Genomic DNA, 22,068 nt, shown 5'->3' on the forward strand with positions numbered 1-22,068 from the left:
AAGTGTCTGGTATGAAGCAAAATAGGTTCCGGAATAAAAATCAACACTACAGTTAAAGGGGTCATAAACCATCGAACCTCGAACTTGGCGAAAAAAGAAATCCCGTAGAGAGCAGATACTGCTATGAACAGCTTAGTCAAATTTTTGCAGTCATGCGCGGGAAGCAGAGTTTCGAAGTGGACGTGAAGTTGTCATTTTCTCAGACAACCTCTTGTCACGTACAGTCCTGCGCTCAGTCTCTACAAGCTGCCGGCACCTGCTGCTTGACATCGAAGGACATAATTCAAGCTATTGGCCAACAGCGGAGAAGAGCATCGTTTAGATAAGACGTGCTTCTGGCCATGGAGTGACACGTTCCATAGTCCGCTAAAATTAGACAATAGCCCCACTATGGCGTGCACAGGAATAAAACAGGGTGATCGCGTTTTATCAAGCGTGCACAAGGTCATCACGCGCACTCATGACTTCTTTCTCTCGTGCCATCCCATCATGTGTATATCCAGCACACTCGTCGGGAAGCTCTTTGACGCCGCTCAGTTTTGACGGAATCAAGAATTTTTTACGGCAACCGATTTATGAGATAATTAGTCCTTATACTGTGGGTATTCTATGATGACTTGGAAAAGTTATTCAGGGTTTTGTTTGCAGTCAAATTTCACTTCAAATCTGGTGCTAGAACCAGTCGGGATACCGATATCCAGCACTTGTCACCACCAAGTTTTTTATGAGCAACATATCTTGGCATTCAACTTTGGTTTTTTAAAAGACGATAGTCTGTGTTGGGGACTTTTGACGCAAAAATGTTGGTCGGTGTGTCTGTCTGTCTGAACACGTGTCAGTTGGTACGCCCTAACGGTACCCTAAAAGGCACCAGACGATGCCCCAGACGGCCGACCCCATCCGAAGCACCCAACAATACTGCTAAAGGTTCAGCGTTCATACTTGCGCGAATGTCATTTAAAAAGCAAATATTGCACATGTTTAAGGCACCATAACAACACGTCAATAATCTGTATGTGTATTTTACTGGAAAAGGCATACATAGGTAATTCTAAGAACCATAGCGTTTATCACGCTGCACTGACCATGCAACGCTTGCACGAAATGGCAATTGGTTCCAATGCTTCGCTAAGACGACACGGTGGTGGCACCTACCCGTTGCCATGCGTTCTACGCCTTATCGCCTCCAAGACGGGCGCACACGCCGCGCACTTCGTTTTCCAAGATAACTCCCAGATAGCGGTCATATGTCTCACGTGTGACGTGACTTGATGTGCTCGTTCGACTCCGCTGCACGCTCGAGGAACTCTAATGCAGTGCCTCCAGAATACCATGCACTAATTTTCTTGCGCAGAACATCAAATAAACGTTTTGTTCGCAATCTCCAGACGCAAGACTATCGTCTTTCGACGACATTTGCAGTGTAACATGCACATACGGGGACAATTTTTTTATTTTATTTCATTTCGATAACAATTATACGGACACTTTCGGCTGGATTTCGCTGCCGGCGTCGGCGTCGATGTCATGCATAGTATAAGTACACGTATCTATATTGCCGCATTCCACCAGCAGAGGAGACCTCGCGCAGCCAGAAAGGAAGACGAAGCTCTTGCCCGGTCCTCTTTACGAGCGCCTTTCATTTTAATAAAAGTGAGCTCTTCTATATCGGACTCCTGCTGTGTCTGCGTCGTGACACTGGTCAAGGTGCTGGGTACTTGTCCAGGACACCTTCCAACAGCCCGGGATCTAGTCCACAAAGCCTTCCGCTCGTCAAAACACCCGTTCACCGCGCCAGCCACCGCCTGTTAGGCCTGAGCCTAGAGTTCGGTCCTTAGACGAAAAACATGACCGCGTCCGGAAGCAGTTGCCCCACCATGACTATCCCAAGCACGACACTGGGTGACTGTTTTCACCCCTGAAATTTCTGTGGACTTCCAAGGCAACACATATGAGGATGCAGATGACTGGCTTGAGGAGTTCGAGCGCACAGCCAACGTTAATGGGTGGAACGCCGCACAGAAGTCGGGGTACGTGTATTTCCCTCTTCATGATGGGGCTCACACATGGTTCACGTATCGCGTGTGGTCAACCTGGAATGAGTTCCGGTGGAAGTTCATGGACACCTTCGCAAACACCGAAAGGCGGGAGCATGCACAACGACTCCTCGATTCAGGGATTCAAAAGCCAAACGAATTTGTTGCTATGTTTGTTGAGGACACGGCTTGTCTCTTCAATCGAGCCGATCCCGATATGTCTGAGAGCAGAAAGATTAGCCACTTCTTGCGCGGTGTTAAAGAGCAGCTCTTTGCTGGTCTCGTGCGGAACCCACCTTCTAGCGTCAACGAATTTTCGAAGACGACCGCCATCGAACGCGCACTACAGCTACGCTGCCACCAGTACGACCGCCCAAACGACAGCGGACAAATCAGCGCAACCACCTTGATCACTGGGACACCTGACGAGCGTTCTTTGCGTGAGCTGATACGTGAATATGTGCAAGAAGAGGTGAAGAAGCTCGCCACCACACTGAAAGACTGCGCGATTGCATTGGTCACAGAAGTTGTTCGCCAATAAATAAGGCAAGCGCTTTCACTTCCCGAGCCGAACACTGAAATAGTTAGCCCAACATATGCGGCTATTCTCCGTCGACAGCCTAGATCTAACGTGCCGCCACCTCAAAAGTACCACCAGCAACAGCCGCCGACAGTGCCTTGGTACTACAGGGAAACGTCGACGCCGATACGACCCCCACTCCGCAAAAGCGACATATGGCGTACCCCTGACTACAGGCCCCTGTGCTTCCATTGTGGGGAAGCAGGCCACATCGTGCGGTATTGTCCTCATCGCGTTGCCGGATATCAAGGATTTCCGTCCACTACCCCTCGGCGCTATTTCGACGGACGACGCAACGTTGATACGAGCACGACGATCCCGCGGGACGTTTCTCCTGGGTTCCGGTCACGCTCGCCCTGCCCTTGTCATTTTACCCAATCTAACATAGGTAGCACCACGGACATGGCGAGAAGATCTCCCAGTCCACGCCGGGGAAACTAAAAGCAGCGACCTTAGGGGGGAAGGTTGCGAATTGCCGAAGAGTTCGAAATCCCTCATTACCGCCGCATGAAGTGCCGCACATTTCGAATGAACCGACGAAAGACGAGATTGTCACCGCCGACATTACACTTTCAATTGACGGTCACGACGGGACCGCGCTGGTCGACACTGGTGCGGACTTTTCAATAATGAGTGCGAATCTGGCCGACAAACTCAAGAAGGTAAAAATGGAATGGACGGGGCGGCAAATTAGAGGAGCCGGAGGCCAGCTGCTGACGCCTACCGGAAAGTGCACCGCACGAATCAAGATCGGGGATTCATCATTTGTCGCCACTTTCGTTATTCTTTCTGAGTGTTGTAAACAGGCCATCTTGGGTATAGATTTTTTGCGAGAGTACGGTGCTATCATAAATATACCGGACGGTGTACTGACCTTCTCAGCGGACCATAGCGCAGCGCTGCAGCGCAAGCCCATGCACGTGATTGACGACGTGACCATGCCACCGTTGTCATGCCGCCTCGTCTCTGTCACGTGTAACACGCAGCATACTGGAAAAGGTGTCGCGGAACAAATATCGACGCCTTTACTCTCTCGAGGAATCGCTATTGCCAAAAGTCTCGTCACTGTAGTGTCTGAGCAAGCAGAGTTCCTGTTGACAAACTTCAGCAATGAGCGTCGACACATTACAGAGGGTACCACAGTTGCATACTTCGAAGAAATTGTAGAATTCCACGAGTGCTTCGCAGTACAACAGGCAGAGACGCCGGCTGCTTCAACACCACTGCCTGTCGACGTGAGCACAGATTTATCGCCAGCGCAGAGACAGAGTCTTCTAGATATTCTCGGCCAGTTTGAAGATTGTTTTTCATCGACCTCGACGGTAAATCAAACGCCACTGACAAAGCACCAAATTATAACAGAAGAGACGGCAAGACCAATTCGACAAAACCCATACCGCGTGGCACCGAAAGAACGCGAAGCAATTCAAGAACAAGTCCAGAAAATACTCAATGATGATATCATTCAGCCGTCAAAAAGCCCTTGGGCATCACCGGTAGTGCTAGTTAAGAAGAAAGACGGCAGCTTACGCTTTGTGTGGACAACCGCAAGCTGAACCGCGTGACAAAGAATGACGTATACCCACTACCGCGTATTGACGATTCACTTGACAGGCTGAGGCATTCACGCTTCTTTTCGTCGATGGACCTGAAAAGTGGTTATTGTCAAATCGAGGTCGATGAGCGGGACGGAGAAAAGACTGCTTTTGTTACGCTTGACGGGCTTTACGAGTTTAAAGTCTTGCTCTTCGGATTGTGCTCAGCCCCAGCAACATTTCAGAGACTGATGAATACCGTCCTATCGAATGAACCGACGAAAGACGAAAGTGGCAGACGTGTCTGGTATACCTCGACGACGTCGTTGTTTTCTCACCAACATTCGAGGAACATCTAAGACGGCTGCTATTAGTATTTCGAGCAATACGGTCTACTGGCTTAACGCTGAAACCCGAGAAATGTCATTTCGGTTTCAAGGAACTCCGATTCTTAAGACATGTGGGGAGCCACGAAGGTGTTCGTCCGGACCCCGACAAGATCGACGCCGTCCAAAAATTTCCGGTGCCAACAGACAAGAAGGCCGTAAGACGTTTTCTTGGCATTTGCGCCTACTACCGCAGGTTCATTGCCAATTTCTCTCACATAGCGTCGCCCTTAACACGCATAACGAGAGACGATGTTCCATTTTTATGAGGCGAAGATGAACAAGCAGCATTTGACGGTCTACGACAGCGCCTGCAGACACCACCTGTGCTTGCTCACTTTGACGAGAACGCTCCAACCTTGATCCACACCGATGCCGGCATCGTAGGTTTAGGCGCTGTACTCGCCCAGTGGCAAGACTCAGCCGAGAGAGCGATTGCATATGCAAGTAGGACGCTTTTCCGTGCCGAGTGCCATTATTCCACAACAGAAAAAGAATGTCTAGCTGCAGTATGGGCAGTTCTGAAGTTTCGCCCATACCCCTACGGCTGTCCCTTCCACGTAGTCAGCGACCACCACTCCCTTTGCTGGCGGACCAACTTGAAGGACCCATCCGGTCGGCTAGCGCGCTGGAGCTTACGCCTACAAGAATTCAATATGACGGTCGTCTATAAGTTGGGGCGGCAGCACTTCGATGCTGATTGCTTATTCAGATCGCCTATAAAGCAAGATGATGTCTCAGAAAATGATGACATGGCATTTTTAGGAGTGGTCGACACAGTCACCATTTCGTCTAAGCAGAAAGAAGACAGTGAGTTGCTTCCTCTCATTAATTTTTTTAACGGCCAGTCTACAAGCGTTCCCAAGATATTTGCAAGGGGCCTGACATCATTCTGCTTGCGCGGTGGTGTCCAAGAAGAACTTTGCCCCCAGCGGAAATGCCCACGTACTGGTCGTCCCGACATCCATTCGCAATGAGATCCTCAGCGCTTGCCATGATGAGCCAACCTCCGGCCACCTCGGATACACGCGCACATTGGCCAGAATCCAACAGAAGTACTACTGGCCGAAGCTTCCAGGCACTGTAAAGCATTACGTCCGCACGTGCCTCGATTGTCAACAACGAAAATCACCACCTTTAAAATTAGCCGGATTGTTGCAACCAGTTCAAGTGCCCACCGTGCCTTTTGCACAAATCTGAATGGATCTCCTTGGACCATTTCCGACTTCGCATACTGAAAACAAGTGGGTAATTTTCGCTATGGACTATCTTACTCGCTACGCAGAAACAAAGGCTTTAGCAAGTGGAACCGCAGTAGAAGCGCCACGATTTTTTATTGAAAATATCGTTCTGAGGCAAGGTGCTCCTAGAATTATAATCACGGACAGAAGTACCGCTTTCACGGCCATGCTCCTCAAGTCAGTGCTTGAGTTGAGTGGAACAGCGCATCGAAAAACTACCTCCTACCGCCCACAAACCAACGGCTTAACAGAACGCCTCCACAAGACAATTGCTGATATGCTCAGTATGTACATCGACGTGGATCATAAAAATTGAGACGACGTTCTACTATACGTGGCATTTGCCTATAATACGGTGCAGAAGGAAATTACACGGAGCACGCCATTTATTCTTCTCTATGGCCGTGAAGTGACGACAATGCTTGATGCCATGTTGGTGCACAGGTGCGACGATGCAGACACGGATGTTCAAGCCTTTACACAACGAGCATAAGAGGCGCGACAGCTAGCACGCGTGCGAATCGCCCGACAGCAGAGTTACGACGCACAACGTTATAACCTGCGACACCGATACGTCACTTATCAACCAGGCAAGAAAGTGTGGATCTGGAGCCCTATTCGCCGACACGGCCTCTCTGAAAAGTTACCGAAGAAGTACTTTGGTCGCTACAATGTTGTACGGCGCCTAAGTGACGTGAATTATGAGGTCATCTCTGACAGTTCTTCCCGAGCTCAAAAATCTAAAATCGTACACGTTGTGTGGATGAAGACATAGTGCAGTGAGCCAGTTACGTAATACGTCAAATACATACACCGTGTAATCTATAGCCGAGCATCGGGTCGATGCTCTTCCTGGAGGGAGGCGAATGCCGCATTCAACCTGCAGAGAAGAGCTCGCGCACCCAGAAAGGAAGACGAAGCTCTTGCCCGGTCCTCTTTACGAGCGCCTTTCATTTCAATTAAAGTGAGCTCTTCTATATCGGACTCCTGCTGTGTATGCGTCGTGACAATATTGTCACGTCGCTCCAGGGGGTGTCGGCAAGGTTTATTAACGTCTCAGCAACAGGGCTCTAACCAAGCGCGTCGGTTGGGCTTGTTTGCCAGAGCAGGGGGGGGGGGGGGGGCACGCGCATTTCTCGAACTTGCGTATGAATGGCTTCTCGTTCCTTCGCTGACACACGGTAAGGTTGTTGGTGTACTGGGCGGGCGTCGTCGTAAGTGATGATTCTGTGCCTAGTGATCGAAGTCTGGCGCACCTTAGAGGAAGCAGCGAAGCATGACTTGAATTCAAGCAAGAGTTTTCGCAGTGCTGTCTGGTTTTCTGGTGTGAGGTTAGAATTAATATTGATATGGTTTAGAGACGTATCGGCGGCTTCCACTGCGTCCGACTAGAAGCAGATGGGAATGGTTCCTAATTCATCTGCAAGTGCTAACGAAGTGCCACGGAAAAGGTGTCGGTGTTCGTTGCTAAAATTTGTAACGAGCAGTTGAGATCGGCCATCACGTAGCTGTATGATACTCCTAGCTACACAAACACCTTGAGTCGGCAGGGGTTCAAAATAACTTTCTGCAATCGCTTCACCATTTCACAATCCACAGCATATGATGTCGACAATATCACTGGCTCTTGGAGGAAGCGTTATACTTTCAGCAGAAACGCGAAGAACGTCGGCACGTTGTTGGTCGTCCCGCTTGTCGATTGCTCGGTCGGCTGAGAAGGTGATGCGATTCTCTTGAAGATCAATGACAGCTTCATACTCCTGCAGGAAGTCAACACCAAGAATAACGTCGCGTGAACATTCACGGAGCACAAGGAAACTTCGTACAAAAGTATAACCGCAGACCCGAACTCTACTCGTGCAGGTTACAAGCGGAGAGACGGTGTGGCCACCAGCCGTTCGAATCACGGAGCCATGCCAGGCCGTAATTACCTTCTTTAGTAGTCTGGTCGTTTTCCCGCTTAGTATTGAATAGTCAGCCCCGGTATCAACTAAAGCACCTACTGCATAGCCGTCTATCAGCACTGGTATATCCAGAGAAAGCCGCACATATCGCTCAGTCGAATCTACACCCTTTACTGTTAGCGTCGATCGGAGGTCTTCAGCACGTCGACTGCCAGCGACCTCGCCTCCAAGGGTCGCTTGCGTTAGTTTTCCCGGCGGGGACTGGGGGACCGTGCGCCAGCATGGCGCTGTGGCAAAGATGAAAAGCGCCTCGGCGACGGTGAGCGCGGCTGCCGTCCAGAAGGCGGTGGCATGCGCTGTTGAGCCAGGTAGTCCTCAATGTCCCGGGGTCGCTGGCCATACCGAGGAGGCGCTGAACATACTGAAAAGCCGCGCAGCCCGAGGCGGCGGTATGGACAGTGGTGGTACAAATGGTCCGCTTCACTGCAGTGGAAGCACAAAGGTCGGCGATCAGGAGTGCGCCAAACATCAGATTTCCGAGGCGAAGCACGTCTGCCGTCAACGTAGTGTGCTGGTTGTTCCGCAAGATGCACAGGGCTGGTGTAAACGAGGGGTGGGGGCGTGCGTGTGTTCTCGTAGTACCGTAGAGGCTGTGCCGACTGAAGTGAAACCGTAGGAGGTGCTTGAACAAACAGCGAGGAAGAGGAAGCTGGGCGCTTCAAGGCTTCCGCATAGGTCGCACGGTGGTAGTCAGCCGGGGCGGGTGTGGCGTTATCCAGACTCACAGGGTCACGAAGGGCATGATGCAGCTCGTCCTTGACGATGCTTGCAATGGAACTCACCGTAGGAAGTGGTGGTGTGTCAGCCTTTTGCAGCTCCTCGCGTACAATAGAGCGGATAAGGTCGCGCAGACACTCGGTGTTGCTCCCAAAAGCCGTGAGAAGTTGAGCAGTGGGCGTGTTCACTTGCCGCTCATACTGGGTGGATCGATGCTGAAGCATCTTTTCCATTGTGACGGCTTCGGACAAAAACTCGGCGAACGTGTTCGGAGGGCTCCGTACAAGGCCAGCGAAAAGCTGCTCCTTAACTCCCCGCATCAAGTGACGCACCTTCTTTTCTTCTGTCATACTCGGATCAGCCCGTCGGAAAGGGCGCGTCATATCTTCCACATAGGTCATGACAGTTTCATTGGGCATCTGGATGCGGGCCTGGATCGCTCGCTCCGCTCGTTCGTGGCGATCAGCACTTTTGTAAGTATCCAACAGCTGGCGGCGGAATTCGGGCCACGATGTCATCTGTTCCTCGTGATTCATGTACCAGGTACGTGCACCATCCTCCAAATAGAAATACACACGCCGCAGTTTGGCCACGTCGTTCCAGTCGTTCAAAGCAGCCACGCGTTCGAAGTTGACCAACCAGTCCTCGACGTCTTCGAGCTCGGTGCCATGAAACGATGTCGGAACCTGTGGACTTTCGAGGGTGTACCGAGTCACCGGGGGGTTTTCCGTACCTGTTAAAGTGGTTTGAACGGACGTGCTCATCATACTAGGGTGAACTGTAGGGTCAGCTTCAGGTGACAACCCCCTGATCCTGCGGCTTGTCCGATGAACGGGAGTGTTGACTCGCACTGGGCTTGTTGTGCCGCTTCCAGGAGGGGCCTGAAACATCCGTGAGGGGCTACCCAGCACCTCCACCAATTGTCACGTCGCTCCAGGGGGTGTCGGCAAGGTTTATTGACGTCTCAGCAACAGGGCTCTAACCAAGCGCGTCGGTTGGGCTTGTTTGCCAGAGCCGGGGGGGGGGGGGGGGGGCACGCACACTTTTTTCTTCTCTGTGGTGTGAGCCTTCACCTTGGCATACGACCCACTACTAGAAGTAGGTGGCAATATATATCAAAACGCAAGAAAGAGAAAAAAACAGAAAAAAAGACTCCGGCGCGCTGAATCATATGTGGGACCTCCGCGTCGTGAATGCAAGGCGCTAAAGTTACTGTATATGCTACCTAAAGGTATCATATACAGTAACTCTACGGATGGATGGATGGATGGATATGGCTGTACCCTTTAGATCGGGCGGTGGCTAGCGCCACCAAGCCGTAATACCTAATGAACCAAAAACTATATATTTTTTTTTCCTTAAAAAGTGAGTTTGAGGATTCGTACTTTGCAGTGAAGAGTTTAATTTTCACTCATGCCTTGACTTTAGCCACCAATCAGATAACCTCCTTCTAGTTAAGTCTACCCGCTTAAAGTTTATTTTGCCCTCCCGGTCCCTAAACCCCAGTGCTTTGAAAAACTCTGCGCCATCATCCTGAACTATAGGGTGAAGCCCTTTACAGAACATTATCAAGTGTTCGGCAGTTTCTTCTTCCTCTCCACACGCACTGCATACTGTGTCTACCCCTTCGTATTTGGCCCGATATGTCTTGGTTCGCAGTACTCCCGTCCTGGCCTCAAACAGTAGAGAACTACCCCGAGTATTATCATAGATCCTTTCCTTGGCAATTTCCTGCTTAAAAGTTCGATAGATCTCTAGTGCGGACTTCTTAATCGTGCCCATTCTCCACATGTCAGTCTCCGTTTCCTTCACTTTCTTCTTAACCGATAGTTCTTTTTGGTTTGGCCACCTGCTGTTTTCTAAGTATTTACCAGTCAACTTCCTGGTTCACTTCCTCCATTTTGTATCGACATTCTTCATGTACAAGTAGCTGAAAACCTTCCTAGCCCAACGCTCTTCCCCCATTTCTCTCAATCGCTTCTCAAATTTTATCTTGCTGCTAGCTTCCCTGCCCTCAAATGATGTCCATCCCATATCACCTTGTACTCCCTGATTTGGTGTATTCCCGTGAGCTCCTAAAGCAATCCTACCTATTCCACGTTGCTTAATTTCTAATCTTGCTTGAACTTCTGATCTCATGCACAAGACCGCATTGCCGAACGTCAGCCCAGGAACCATGACCCCTTTCCATATTCCTCTTACAACATCATACCTATTGTAATTCCACAGTGCCCTATTTTTCATGACTGCTGCATTCCTGTTACCTTTAGTCGTCACGTATATTTCGTGTTCCCTCAGATACTCGGTCCCATTGCTTATCCATACGCCCAGATATTTGTATTTATCTGTTATCTCTAGCGTGACCTCCTGTATTCTAAGCTCACTACCTTCGTTGTCATTGAAAATCATGACTGCTGATTTTTCCCTACTGAATCTAAAATCTGACCTATCTCCCTCATTACCGCAGATGTCCATCAATCTCTGCAAATCTTCCTTGTTGTTGGCCATTAGCACTATATCATCTGCGTACATTAATGCTGGTAGTGCCTGATCAATAAGTTTTCCTTGTTTGACTAAAGAGAGGTTGAAGCCCAGTCCACTTCCCTCTAATTTTGCCTCTATTCCTTGTAGGTACATCATGAATAATAAGGGTGACAGGGGGCAACCCTGCCTAAGCCCTCGTTTTACCTCTGCAGGCTTGGATACCTGTTTTTCCCACTTTATAACTACCTTGTTACCTTTATAGACACCCTTTAAAAGATTAGTGACTACATGTTCCACGCCTAGTGTGTCCAGTATTCCCCACAATTCCTCTTGAACCACGCTATCGTACGCTCCCTTGATATCCAAAAATGCTAGCCACAGGGGCCTGTGTTCTTTTTCTGCTATTTCGATGCACTGCGTCAGTGAGAACAGATTGTCTTCCAACCTCCTGTGTTTCCGAAACCCATTCTGCAGTTGCCCCAGCACCCCCTCATCCTCTATCCACGCCTGCAGTCTTTCCTTTATAATCTGCATCTACGAGGCGCTAACTACTGTGCCACCTAGCGGTAGCTCCTTCAACGTTTGAATGACAAGCTATTCGTATCTACCACTTACCACTGTCGGCGCGCGTCTATCCAGTTTTCAGCATGAGCAAAATGATGCAGTGAGCACGCGGCGGCTCTCATTTCTCACGCGTAGTTTGGCCCGCGTAGAGAATAAGGGGGTGTACGCTCGATCGCGCGCCCTTATCTTGCAGTGCGGAGAATCGTACGTTTTAGATAGCCTTTGAGTTCCATCGGAACGATTCTGTTGTAGTTACTGGACCCACAAAAATCACTGCAATCATTGCGTAGATTTTGTTTGCGAAAAAGGCGCTTTTCAGACACAGCGAAGTAACAACTGAGACGCTTATTCGTGTTAATATGTACCTGTGAGTACGTTTCACACGTTCTTTGTGCGTGAGAAACATGGGGCACGTTTCAATCTGCTTGCCATTTTACGCGTGACCTTCCAATTTGTTGCTATCGCGTTCGTAGCTTTGCCATTGCGGCAAAGCTGTGACTTTTTTGTTGGAGACAGCCGTGGTCATAGTGATCTATCTGCTGCTCATTCTTGATCTTAACGAGGCTCACCATTTCGGATACCGTGAGCAGGCCATCCAGGCTTGTAACAAACGACACGTTGAGGTGGAATCGCAAGCCTGGAGATGACGGAGGAACACTAGGCCCAGTAGTGATGGTCACCTGTGTAGGGCTCAGAGCCATGGACATCTTCTGGCAGGGAAAAAAACGAAAAAAAAATATTCAAAGTATGAATTCGTTTACACAGCGGGATTTTATGGGAACAGAATTTTAACCCCAAAATGGTTCATGTCGAGGACTACCAAGATTTTACTAGCATCATTTCTGTCCCGGAAGTCACGCAGGTAAAACGTACTCGAAGTGATGACAAATAAAAACCAAAACAAATAATTTTGTTGATTTGAGGGACCTGAAAATTGAACCCACCACGTCTCGGTCCATGAAGACAGCTTCCCGGTACTCTATCTAATGCACCGCCGAGAAACATTCATGAGATGTTCGTCGGCGGGGTGATGTCACCATCTAAAGTGGCCAAGTACTGCGTCACTGCACTAACGAGTGCAGACAGGTAGCGCTTCGGCAGTTTTAGCGCAACGCTCTCAACACAATATTTTAAAAAATCCTATGCCATTGATTCTCAAATAGGTGTCCATGAATCAATTTTTGTGTGGCAAGCCCATCCTCGAAAAAAAAATAACTTGAACTATTCCCATGATTGAGGCCCCTTTTGGTTTTTTTTATTGCTATTTCACATAACATTTCTGCATCGCGACTGAACTGATGTTTGTTTTTTCAAAGGTTATATTGCAGTTTTCTACGACTTATACCCGCCAGCATGCTTTTTTCCAGGCTTGTATACTTAAAAAGCAAACTTAGTGGAAAATAAGTTGAATGTGACTGCAAACTGCACAATCTTAAGACATACTGTCCAGATCGAATTGGCGTGGCACTTCGGCTTGGTCATTCTATACCAGACAAATATATGAGGCATCTATTTCACTCTGCATGTTGTGTTAAATTATTATTCCCCTTCCTTTCTCTCCCTACAAGAAATTTCTCATCTCTTCCTCTTGATCACAAAGAGTCCGCGAAGCATCCATGGCTGAGAACCCCTGCTCTATACGGTCGGTACAATGTGCCATACGCGATGATTAGGTTTGGTGAGGACGCAGTGCATGCTTTTGTTTTCGTGTCACGTTAGCGTGGTGACTCGTCGACAAACCAGTTAAGCTCCCGCATGCACCAATGGCATTTCTCTACCACCTGCTGCTTCAAGTGCGATAGTACCGCCTAGTAAAACTGCTGCAATAGCGGTGCAGAAAGCCAATGACATTGACGGGCGAATGTTGACCGGTGGGTTCTAAATGTTCGGAGTTCAGCATGCATGGTGCGCTTTTGGCAGAGTCTGCTGAGTTATTCTAATACACGCCTACTACTTCAGAAAAAAAAATTATGCGTGAATCCGACTTGCCATTGTACAATCCTGACATTTCATGGCGGTAGCTTGGATGACGAACAAGTTGCGGCTAACCTGGTTCAACGTGATAACGACGTGGCAGAAAGGCTTCTGTGAGTGAATAACAAAATAACCTGCAATGGATGTTTTCGTAACAATGATTTCACATCGCAAACATTGCCCCCCCCCCCCCTCAGCTGGTGCTCCAACAAGACACTATTGAGGACATCAGTGCAAGTCATTTATGAAAATCCTCTGATGTGTGTTCTCCGTGTGTTTTGAGAGCATTCTTCTCTGTGGTGACGTGGCGCGCTGTAAATATGAAAGCAGGTTTCCCGTCCAAGCGTCCGCTACGCACAGTCAGTTAGGAATCATAATAAAAATCATTAAGAGAAACCAACGAGAAAAAAATATCAAGTTGAGCTGGAATGAAACAGTGGCGTTGAATGCGTGCAGTTTTATCAGCGTAGCTTTTTAAGCTTAAGTTGCACCCGTGCCATGCGACCGCTAAAATTTATCAGCATCACGCAGTGACGAATAGGATAAAGCATGGCATAGCCATGTATAACAAGTGTAGGGTAGCAAGGGGGTGGAAAAGGGACGTGAGGGTGAGGAGTGGAGAGGGTGGAGTGGAGGAGGGAGGCGAGTTGCAGGTTGGAGGCAAGCAGGCGCTCAAGCAGAGAGGAGGTCACTCGTATGCTAACACATGCCTGCCCTCAACCATATTTTTTCATCACTTTGTATAACTATATTTCATGGCAAAGGCTTTTTCTTAGCCCCCCCATACATTGGCTTTTACGACGTTGAACCTTTCAAAGCCACGCATAACTTTTTGCTTGGTGAACGTATTTGTGAGAGACAAAGTATCTCTTACTCAATTTCTCTCGCCTTAGACTCGTTGTTAGGCGATGTCGCCACGGTTCTCATCGCTCTCAGCGAATTAGAATGCGCCATGATAAGTCACCTCCTGTGGTAATGGCCGCTGTATGATCGCGGCTTTTGTGCTTGCCAAGACGGATGTGGTTGCAAGTGTTTACCCACGCAGTGAAGATTGCGCGCTACTTCAGTGAGGGCGAAACCATCCCCTGTGCTCTCGCGGCAGTGCAACCAACGGAAAGTGAAGCCTTCTTTTCGTTGAGATCATTCGAGGCACTTTGGAATACTGTTTGGTGCAGGTGGATTAAAGACAATAGTCTTTCTTGGGGACCTTCGACAGAAAAATTCTGGTCTGTCTGTCTGTCTGTCTGTCTGTCTGTCTGTCTGTCTGTCTGTCTGTCTGTCTGTCTGTCTGTCTGTCTGTCTGTCCGGCCGCCCTAACGATTCCTCAGACGGCACCAAACGGCCAGCCCCATCCGCACTGCCCACCAATATTTCTCAAGGTTTCGCGTTCATTGTTGTGCAATTGTCAATTAAAAAAGCAAATATTGCGCATATCTGAGGTGATATAACAACACGTCTAAATCTTGTAAGTCTGCCTTTATACTAGAAGAGGCACACACAAGTAACTCTAAGGACGCGCTGCGCTGGCAGTGCAACGCGATGCTCAAGAAGGTGTTCCCAACGCTTTGCTACGACGGCACGGTGGTGGCACCTGCCCGTCGCTTTGCATTCTACACCTTATCACCTCCGTGACCGGCACGCATCTTTCTCCACGATCGCGCACGCCTTCGTTTTTGAAAATAAACTGCCCGACGGCGCTCGTGCTTATCGTGCCTAGATGCGCTTGTTCGCCTCCGTTACACGCTCGAAACACTCTAACGCAGCACCTTCAGAATACCATTCACCTATTTTCTTGCGCAGAACATCAAATAAACGTTTTGTTCACTCTCTCCAGATTCAAGACTATCGTCTTTCGACGACATTTGCAGTGTAACATGTAGATTTGGGCCAATTTTTTTTATTCTGCGTTTTTGTTAATAGGGATTCGCTCTGCGAGAGCAGAAGTAGCAACGTCTTGCAGTGAGAGGAGAGGTGGTTGAGCCGAGAATTCAGGGCCACTCAACCTGCCCGTGGAAAGTGGCAGGTTTGGAACCTGTAGGCGTGGTGGAACTTTGGAACCTGTAGGCGTGATGGTTCCGCTCCTCTCCGTTCGCGGAGCCTCTGAGCGAGATAGAAGCCGGTGGTTAGTGAAACGCCTTGCCGCGTTCACGGCTCAAGCTACCAGCTCTTCCTCTCGCGTTCCTGAAGCGCTGTGTGGTAGTGTACGCAGGCGTAGGCTACCCCTTATCTGGGAGCGCACACGTTGCGCTTCGTCTCACCATAATACGACGCTTTTAATTGGTGCATGTCGAGTACCAGTGTTTATTACGCGCTTCTTGATGTCATATTTACGCGGGATTTACATTATGTTGTGTCCGGATTTATGTTAACTATGATCATGAAGCCTGATTTTTTTTCGGGGGGGGGGGGGAGGGAATTCTATTATATTTTGCGCACTGCCAGCGGTAATGCGTTACAACTACTTCAGCTACCACGGAAGATCACAGACATGAGTCGTCGGGATGGAGATGTGCCCCTAGGCGTCAACGAGGGTGCATCTACGTCTAACGGTGCCATAGCTGCCATACAATTAACAATAGATTTCGTGCGGGCTCTCGTAAACTATTGTGCAAGAAATACCCTTACAAAAATGGGTTTGACCATCTTGTCACCCACCAGTCACCTATCAGGCACCCCAGTCACCTTCCTGTAGAGTCGACCTTTCGGTAGACCTAATCTGCAGATTTTCTGCAGACGCCGAGCAGACGACAAGCATACTTTTCTGATAGTGTGCATCCCGAGTGCGTGCATGTATACGCATGTAACATATTTGTATGTATCTACACATCTTCAAAGGTGGCACAATTAATGATAATGACTTGGGTTTCACTTTTCACTCACCTATCAGTCACCCACCATTTACTCCCATACATACCTCTTCTGCAGATTTTCTGCAGATGCCGAACAGAGCGCAAGCAGACTTGTCTGTTAATCTGGGCCCTTCGAGCGTGTGCGTGGATGCATATAGTATATACGTATATATCCATACATTCTGGGTCATGACACAACTGGTAAAACTAACTAAATGAACTTCACCTATCAGTTACCCAGCGGTCACCTCCCTTCCGACCTGGCCTGCAGATTTTCTGCAGACGCCGCACAACCGGCAAGCAGACCTCTCTGTTTATGTGGGCCATGTGAGTTCATGTGTGGATTTATGTAATATGTACAAATATATGCTTTACGGGTCATGCAACATTCCATATCAATAACTTAATGGGCTTCACCTTTCAGTCAACCACCATTCACCCTAGCGACCCTAGTCTGCAGTCTGTCTGAAGAAAGGCTGCAGCTTTTCTGCATTCATGTGACAGCCTGTCAGCTGGTCATTAAATTTCACTCATTAAATGTCAAATTAAAAGAACGTTGCACATTTTACAAGTGTAGACTAAAGATCTGTGTGTTTTATTCTTCCCTAATGGCCGCCTTGATTTTGCACGTATTCTGTGTACATATTTATGTGAAATTTTGAAGCATAGGAATTTTCCTACCGGTGCTGAATGGCCAGTCAAAATACCATGGCTATATATACCGGGTAGTCGATGTTAGGTTGTGAAGTGGGAACAGTTATGCTTCTCGTATTTACTTTGCTGTTGTTGCTTTCATGTGTTGGGCACATGTTTGGTGGGTGTATGGGCGGTATTATACCTTTCGGTGCTGCAGCTTCCTTAAATGTTTGTGCTAATACAAATGGTAGCTATTAATTACTTTTTTTCACCGGTACAAAACACTGCGGATATTCCGTAGAAATGCTGCACAATTTCTGTAGAATTTCTGTAGACTTTCTGTAGATATTCTGCAGGCATGCTGCATCCTGTGCGACTACAAATGCTCTGCAGAATTCATGCAGAAAAGGTGTATTAATTGCCTACTCGGAGGTGACAGGGGGTGACAGAAAGTTTGTCACTTGTCTTCATATATTCCGTATTGAGGGTGACTGTTGGTATGTAGAATTTCTGCAGATAGGAGGCAAGTTTCTTAAAGACGATACTCTTTTTGGGGGACCTTCGACGCAAAAAAATTTTGGTCTGTCTGTCTGTACATTTGTCTGTTTATCTACTCTTAACAGGATCGGGTATTTGAAACGGCCGACCCCATCCGCAGCGCCCACCTATGTTCCTCAAGATTCAGCGTTCATACTTGTGCAATTCTCGATTAAAAAAGCAATTATATCACGTGTATGGGGCACCATAACAACACGTATATATTCTGCATGTGAGCCTTTTACTAGAAAAGGCATACATAAATAATTTTAAGGACCGTAGCGCTTATCAGGCTGCGCTGACCATCCAACGCTTGCACGGAAAGGCGAGTGTTTCCAACGCTTTGCTAAAACGAGACGGTGGTGGCATCTACCCGTCGCCTTGCGTTCTACACCTGATCACCTCTGAGGCAGGCGTGCACACCCGTCTCAGAGCCACGCGCTTTGTTCATGAAAAAAACTGCCATATGGCGGTCGTGTCTCACGTGTGACGTGACTTTATGCGCTCGTTCACTTCCGCTGCACGCTCGAGGCACTCTAACGCAGCGGCCCCAGAATACCATTCACCTATTTTCTCGAGCAGAACATCAAACAAATGTTTTGTTCACTCTCTCTACACGCAAAACTATAGACTTTCGACGACATTTGCAGATTAAATGCAGATACGGGGCCAGTTTTTTGTGAGGGCAGTCAACTCACTCTAGCGAACGCATGGTTTACTTTCGTGATATACCGCTTCTTGTGACAACTGCCATGCTTCCCCCCCCCCTTAATTGACGGTATTGTACATGTAGCGTAATTGTGATTCTTACGCTTGTTCATTCTTGCGGGCCGATATTGGCATTCCCTATTGAGATCGAAATGTGTTCTTTATTAGTAAATCGCCAAATTGATGATAATATACTTTTTCTTTTACTTTTGCGACACATGCTGTAAACAAGTTCTGTACGGAGAGTTAATGATGCATATTCATTCGGAACTAACTGTGAGCTCAAGTAGAACCATACAATAACCTCTTCTACCAGTCAGATAGAAGAGCATCACCAGGTGTGCTTATACTGGCTTTCACTTCTAAAACTCGTAGAACTACAACTTCATTCAAGGCAAAAAGAGAGATCAACCCTGAATAACCAATTTGCTCGTTTGAGAATTTTAATTCAAGATATGTGAAATGGATGGTAGCCACAAATCACTTGGGCGGCTTATAATGGGGGGCACTGGTCCAATTCAAATAAGGGTGGATTGCAAAACCATGTTAGTGTCATGCTTCGAGTGCACGTTACAGAGGCCAAACTTATCATACCTATTTCGGAACTTTTGTCAATGCTGTAATAAATTAGCCGCTCGGCACTTTCGGGACGTTAAATTACATAGCTTGTTTTTAATGGCAGCAACATCCCAGCGTGACATTCAGTAGCATGTTGGAGAATGCACGAGTCACTGAATCAATACGAAGTTTGTCGCCTACCTGGTAACCGCCACGCCGTGCGCAGTTCAATATAGATTGAAGAATCTGCTTCCTTCTAAGAAGGGGCCACCTCATACCACAGTTCAGAGCTATTTATTTCAACAGCACCCTCTCTTCATCATGTCGAATATACTTATGTAGCCACGACATACAATAGACATCAACTTGTACCAGTTCGTGGCCACCAAAACGCTTTGGGTGGGAGAGGTGGTCAGATTTCTCTGTATCTATGTTTGTGCACGTGTGCGCGTATGTTTTAGTACAAGTGTGTGCCTGCGTGAGCGTGTGTGTAGTTTTCGCGTGAGTTTGGCCCTCTCCTCCGGCTGTGCAAAGGACAACACCATCTATAGAGGTTGTGCAGCGCTAAAACCACTCGTCAATTTATACATGTCCAAGCTCCGTTAAAATTCTGTTTTATTTCATGAAGCAGCACACAAATGGAAATAATTACGGACACACAAAATGATCGAAACACAATCCCTGGTGGTACCCAAATATTATGCCTCACAAACTAGCCAATCACTACATATTAAGTAAATATCTATAGCTATGAAACGTTCTCGCAGTCATTAAGTTATTCAGAAAAATAAAGCGAGTGTTTCAGGCAAGTTTAACTTTTCTTTTCATTTTTGTAGTGAAATTGTGAGAGAGAAAATTGGCATCCATTCGATCGTAGTTTGGTGCTACAAACTGGTGAAAGCCTCTTCCTCCTTTCATATTATAAATATTCCTCTGACTTGTGGGATTCTATAGAATTTGCCATGAGAGGAATTTGAATCAATTCAGGAAACTGATTAATTTTAAGTGTAATGATTGATTGATTGATTGATTGATTGATATGTGGGGTTTAACGTCCCAAAACCACCATATGATTATGAGAGACGCCGTAGTGGAGGACTCCGGAAATTTCGACCACCTGGGGTTCTTGCACGTGCACCCAAATCAGAGCACACGGGCCTACAACATTTCCGCCTCCATCGGAAATGCAGCCGCCGCAGCCGGGATTCGAACCCGCGACCTGCGGGTCAGCAGCCGAGTACCTTAACCACTAGATCACCACGGCGGGGCAATTTTAAGTGTAACAAACATCATGTCCGAGAAAACGTACCTTGGAGAAACAGGATATACATTGTATCATAAAAGTAAAGTTAGAGAAACAAAGTAGTGCCATTAATACTTATAATGCGTAGCAAAAAGAAAAGACAAAGTATGCCAAAAATAACGCAATAAGGCGAGCTATGGTCTTATAACGTGTATCACGTGTCTTTTGGATACAAAATGCGCTACATGTTCCTGAGCAAACAATAATAATGGTGCACTTAAGGTTGCATATGAATATTCGATATTAATGAACTTGATGCGGGGGCACAAACATTTATGTTAATAGCAGGCGTGACAGTGCAAGACTGCACATAATATTGTTACGGTAGGAAACTCAGTAGAATAAATTCAAAACTCTGTTTACTTTATAAGAAGCGCAGATATTCTAAATAACAGGGAGACAAAACTATATTATACAACATAGGCAGTTGTCTGTGTTGTAGTTGTTTCTGTCCCTTTATCAGTATTAATTTCCACTCTGCTTGCTACTTCTGATTCGTAATTCCAACATGTTCAGCTTATAACTCCACTGGAACACTGTAAAATAAACATGTAATAGGTAGCGCTACGACTTGCGCTGTATGCTCTGCATAAATGGTTCAAAATCCCCAACAAGGCTATAACAGTGCGACACAAGGTGGCATAACATTAAGGAAGACTTTAAAGGGTAAAGCAGTGTAATCCTTGTCAACCATCATTTCTCGTAAAAAAACATAGCAAGAAGACACCAAAAAGATTAAATGCGTATGACATTTTTTTTAGAACATTGTGGTCCGAATTTGTATGTAGAGCATTTAGTTCGGGCAATTAATGAGTAATAATTTTTAGGCTTTTAAGTCCCAGAACCAGGATATTATTATGAGTGACGCCGTCATCGAGGGCTTCGCACATTTCGGCCATCCGCTGCACTTTACCATGCGTCTAAATCTAAGTACACGAGCCTCGAGCATTTTCGCCTCCATCGCAAATGCGACCGCCGCGGCTGGGATTCGAGCCTGCGGCTTTCCGATCAGCAGTCAAGCCCGACAACTAATAGACATCCGTGGTGGGAGAGCTCATAGTTTGAATATTCGTTCAGGATTAGAAGTGCTGAAGAATAAGTTCATTTTGTTGCTACTGGCGGCGTGCCATCAGCAGATTGCTTTCACTGGCTTGAATACAAATCTTGCCATTAAGGGTGCTTGATTTGTCCCATGACCAATGCCTTCAAATCAGAATCACTGATATGGCCAAATGATTTTTTGCACGTTTTTTTAGTAAATGCGAACATAGCTGCAATAGATGAAACTAAACATTCATGACATATATTTTAAGGCCTCCCGTGTCAACTATCCACCCTTCAGCTAAACGATTAGATCGGTGTACACTACGTCATCAGTATTCATACATAACTTCAACTACTGCACCTGAAAAGCGTTTAGGTACTATAGCTCGTAATTTACAATGTCAAATTTTCGCCACCTTAAAAAAGCGGTTCACATCTGCGGAATAAGAAATGTGTTATTGTATTGCTGTTCCCCATGTGATAAGTCAACGTTCATGACGGTGTCACCATTTTCACTGTTTAACGCGGTTAAACTGGTGATTAGGGGAAGGGTAAGGATACAAAGTAATCGTGACTGCATTACAGCGGCTGGACGCCTCGACTATTCCCATTCAAGAGTAGTCATTCTTCGGCTCACACAGTATCTCAATGCCCTCTTATCGTTCTCGTGCAATATAGTCGATTGTATGTATGTGCTTACGTATCACTTCCTCTGCGTCTATTGCTTTTTTTTCGAACGCGATGGCTCATGTCGATATGATCGCGGCGTTTCCTCCTACAAGAACTTCACCTGTCATTTCTAATATCAAAACGTGACATGAAACAAATAAACCATCGCTTTCTTACGGAGAAATGTAAGAGTGCATTTCCAAAGAAGAAATAAACCATAGCAACCTGACCACATATGAAGGCGCCGTTCCCCCCAAGCAGTTTTCACGCTAGAATCACAGAA

General features: G+C 47.2%; 1 protein-coding gene across 1 annotated transcript in view; it reads right to left on the reverse strand.

Annotated features, from left to right (window-relative positions):
• Nucleotides 1-22,068, reverse strand: part of LOC119177318 (uncharacterized) — a 39,094-nt gene that overhangs the window by 16,458 nt on the left and 568 nt on the right. The window contains exon 2 of the mRNA XM_037428784.2: nucleotides 12,077-12,217. Coding sequence (XP_037284681.2) covers nucleotides 12,077-12,214 — 138 coding nt within the window. The 5' untranslated portion in view covers nucleotides 12,215-12,217. The remainder of the gene's footprint in view (nucleotides 1-12,076; nucleotides 12,218-22,068) is intronic.

This window comes from Rhipicephalus microplus, chromosome X (assembly GCF_043290135.1).
Source record: "Rhipicephalus microplus isolate Deutch F79 chromosome X, USDA_Rmic, whole genome shotgun sequence".
Classification (NCBI taxonomy): Eukaryota; Metazoa; Arthropoda; class Arachnida; order Ixodida; family Ixodidae; genus Rhipicephalus; species Rhipicephalus microplus.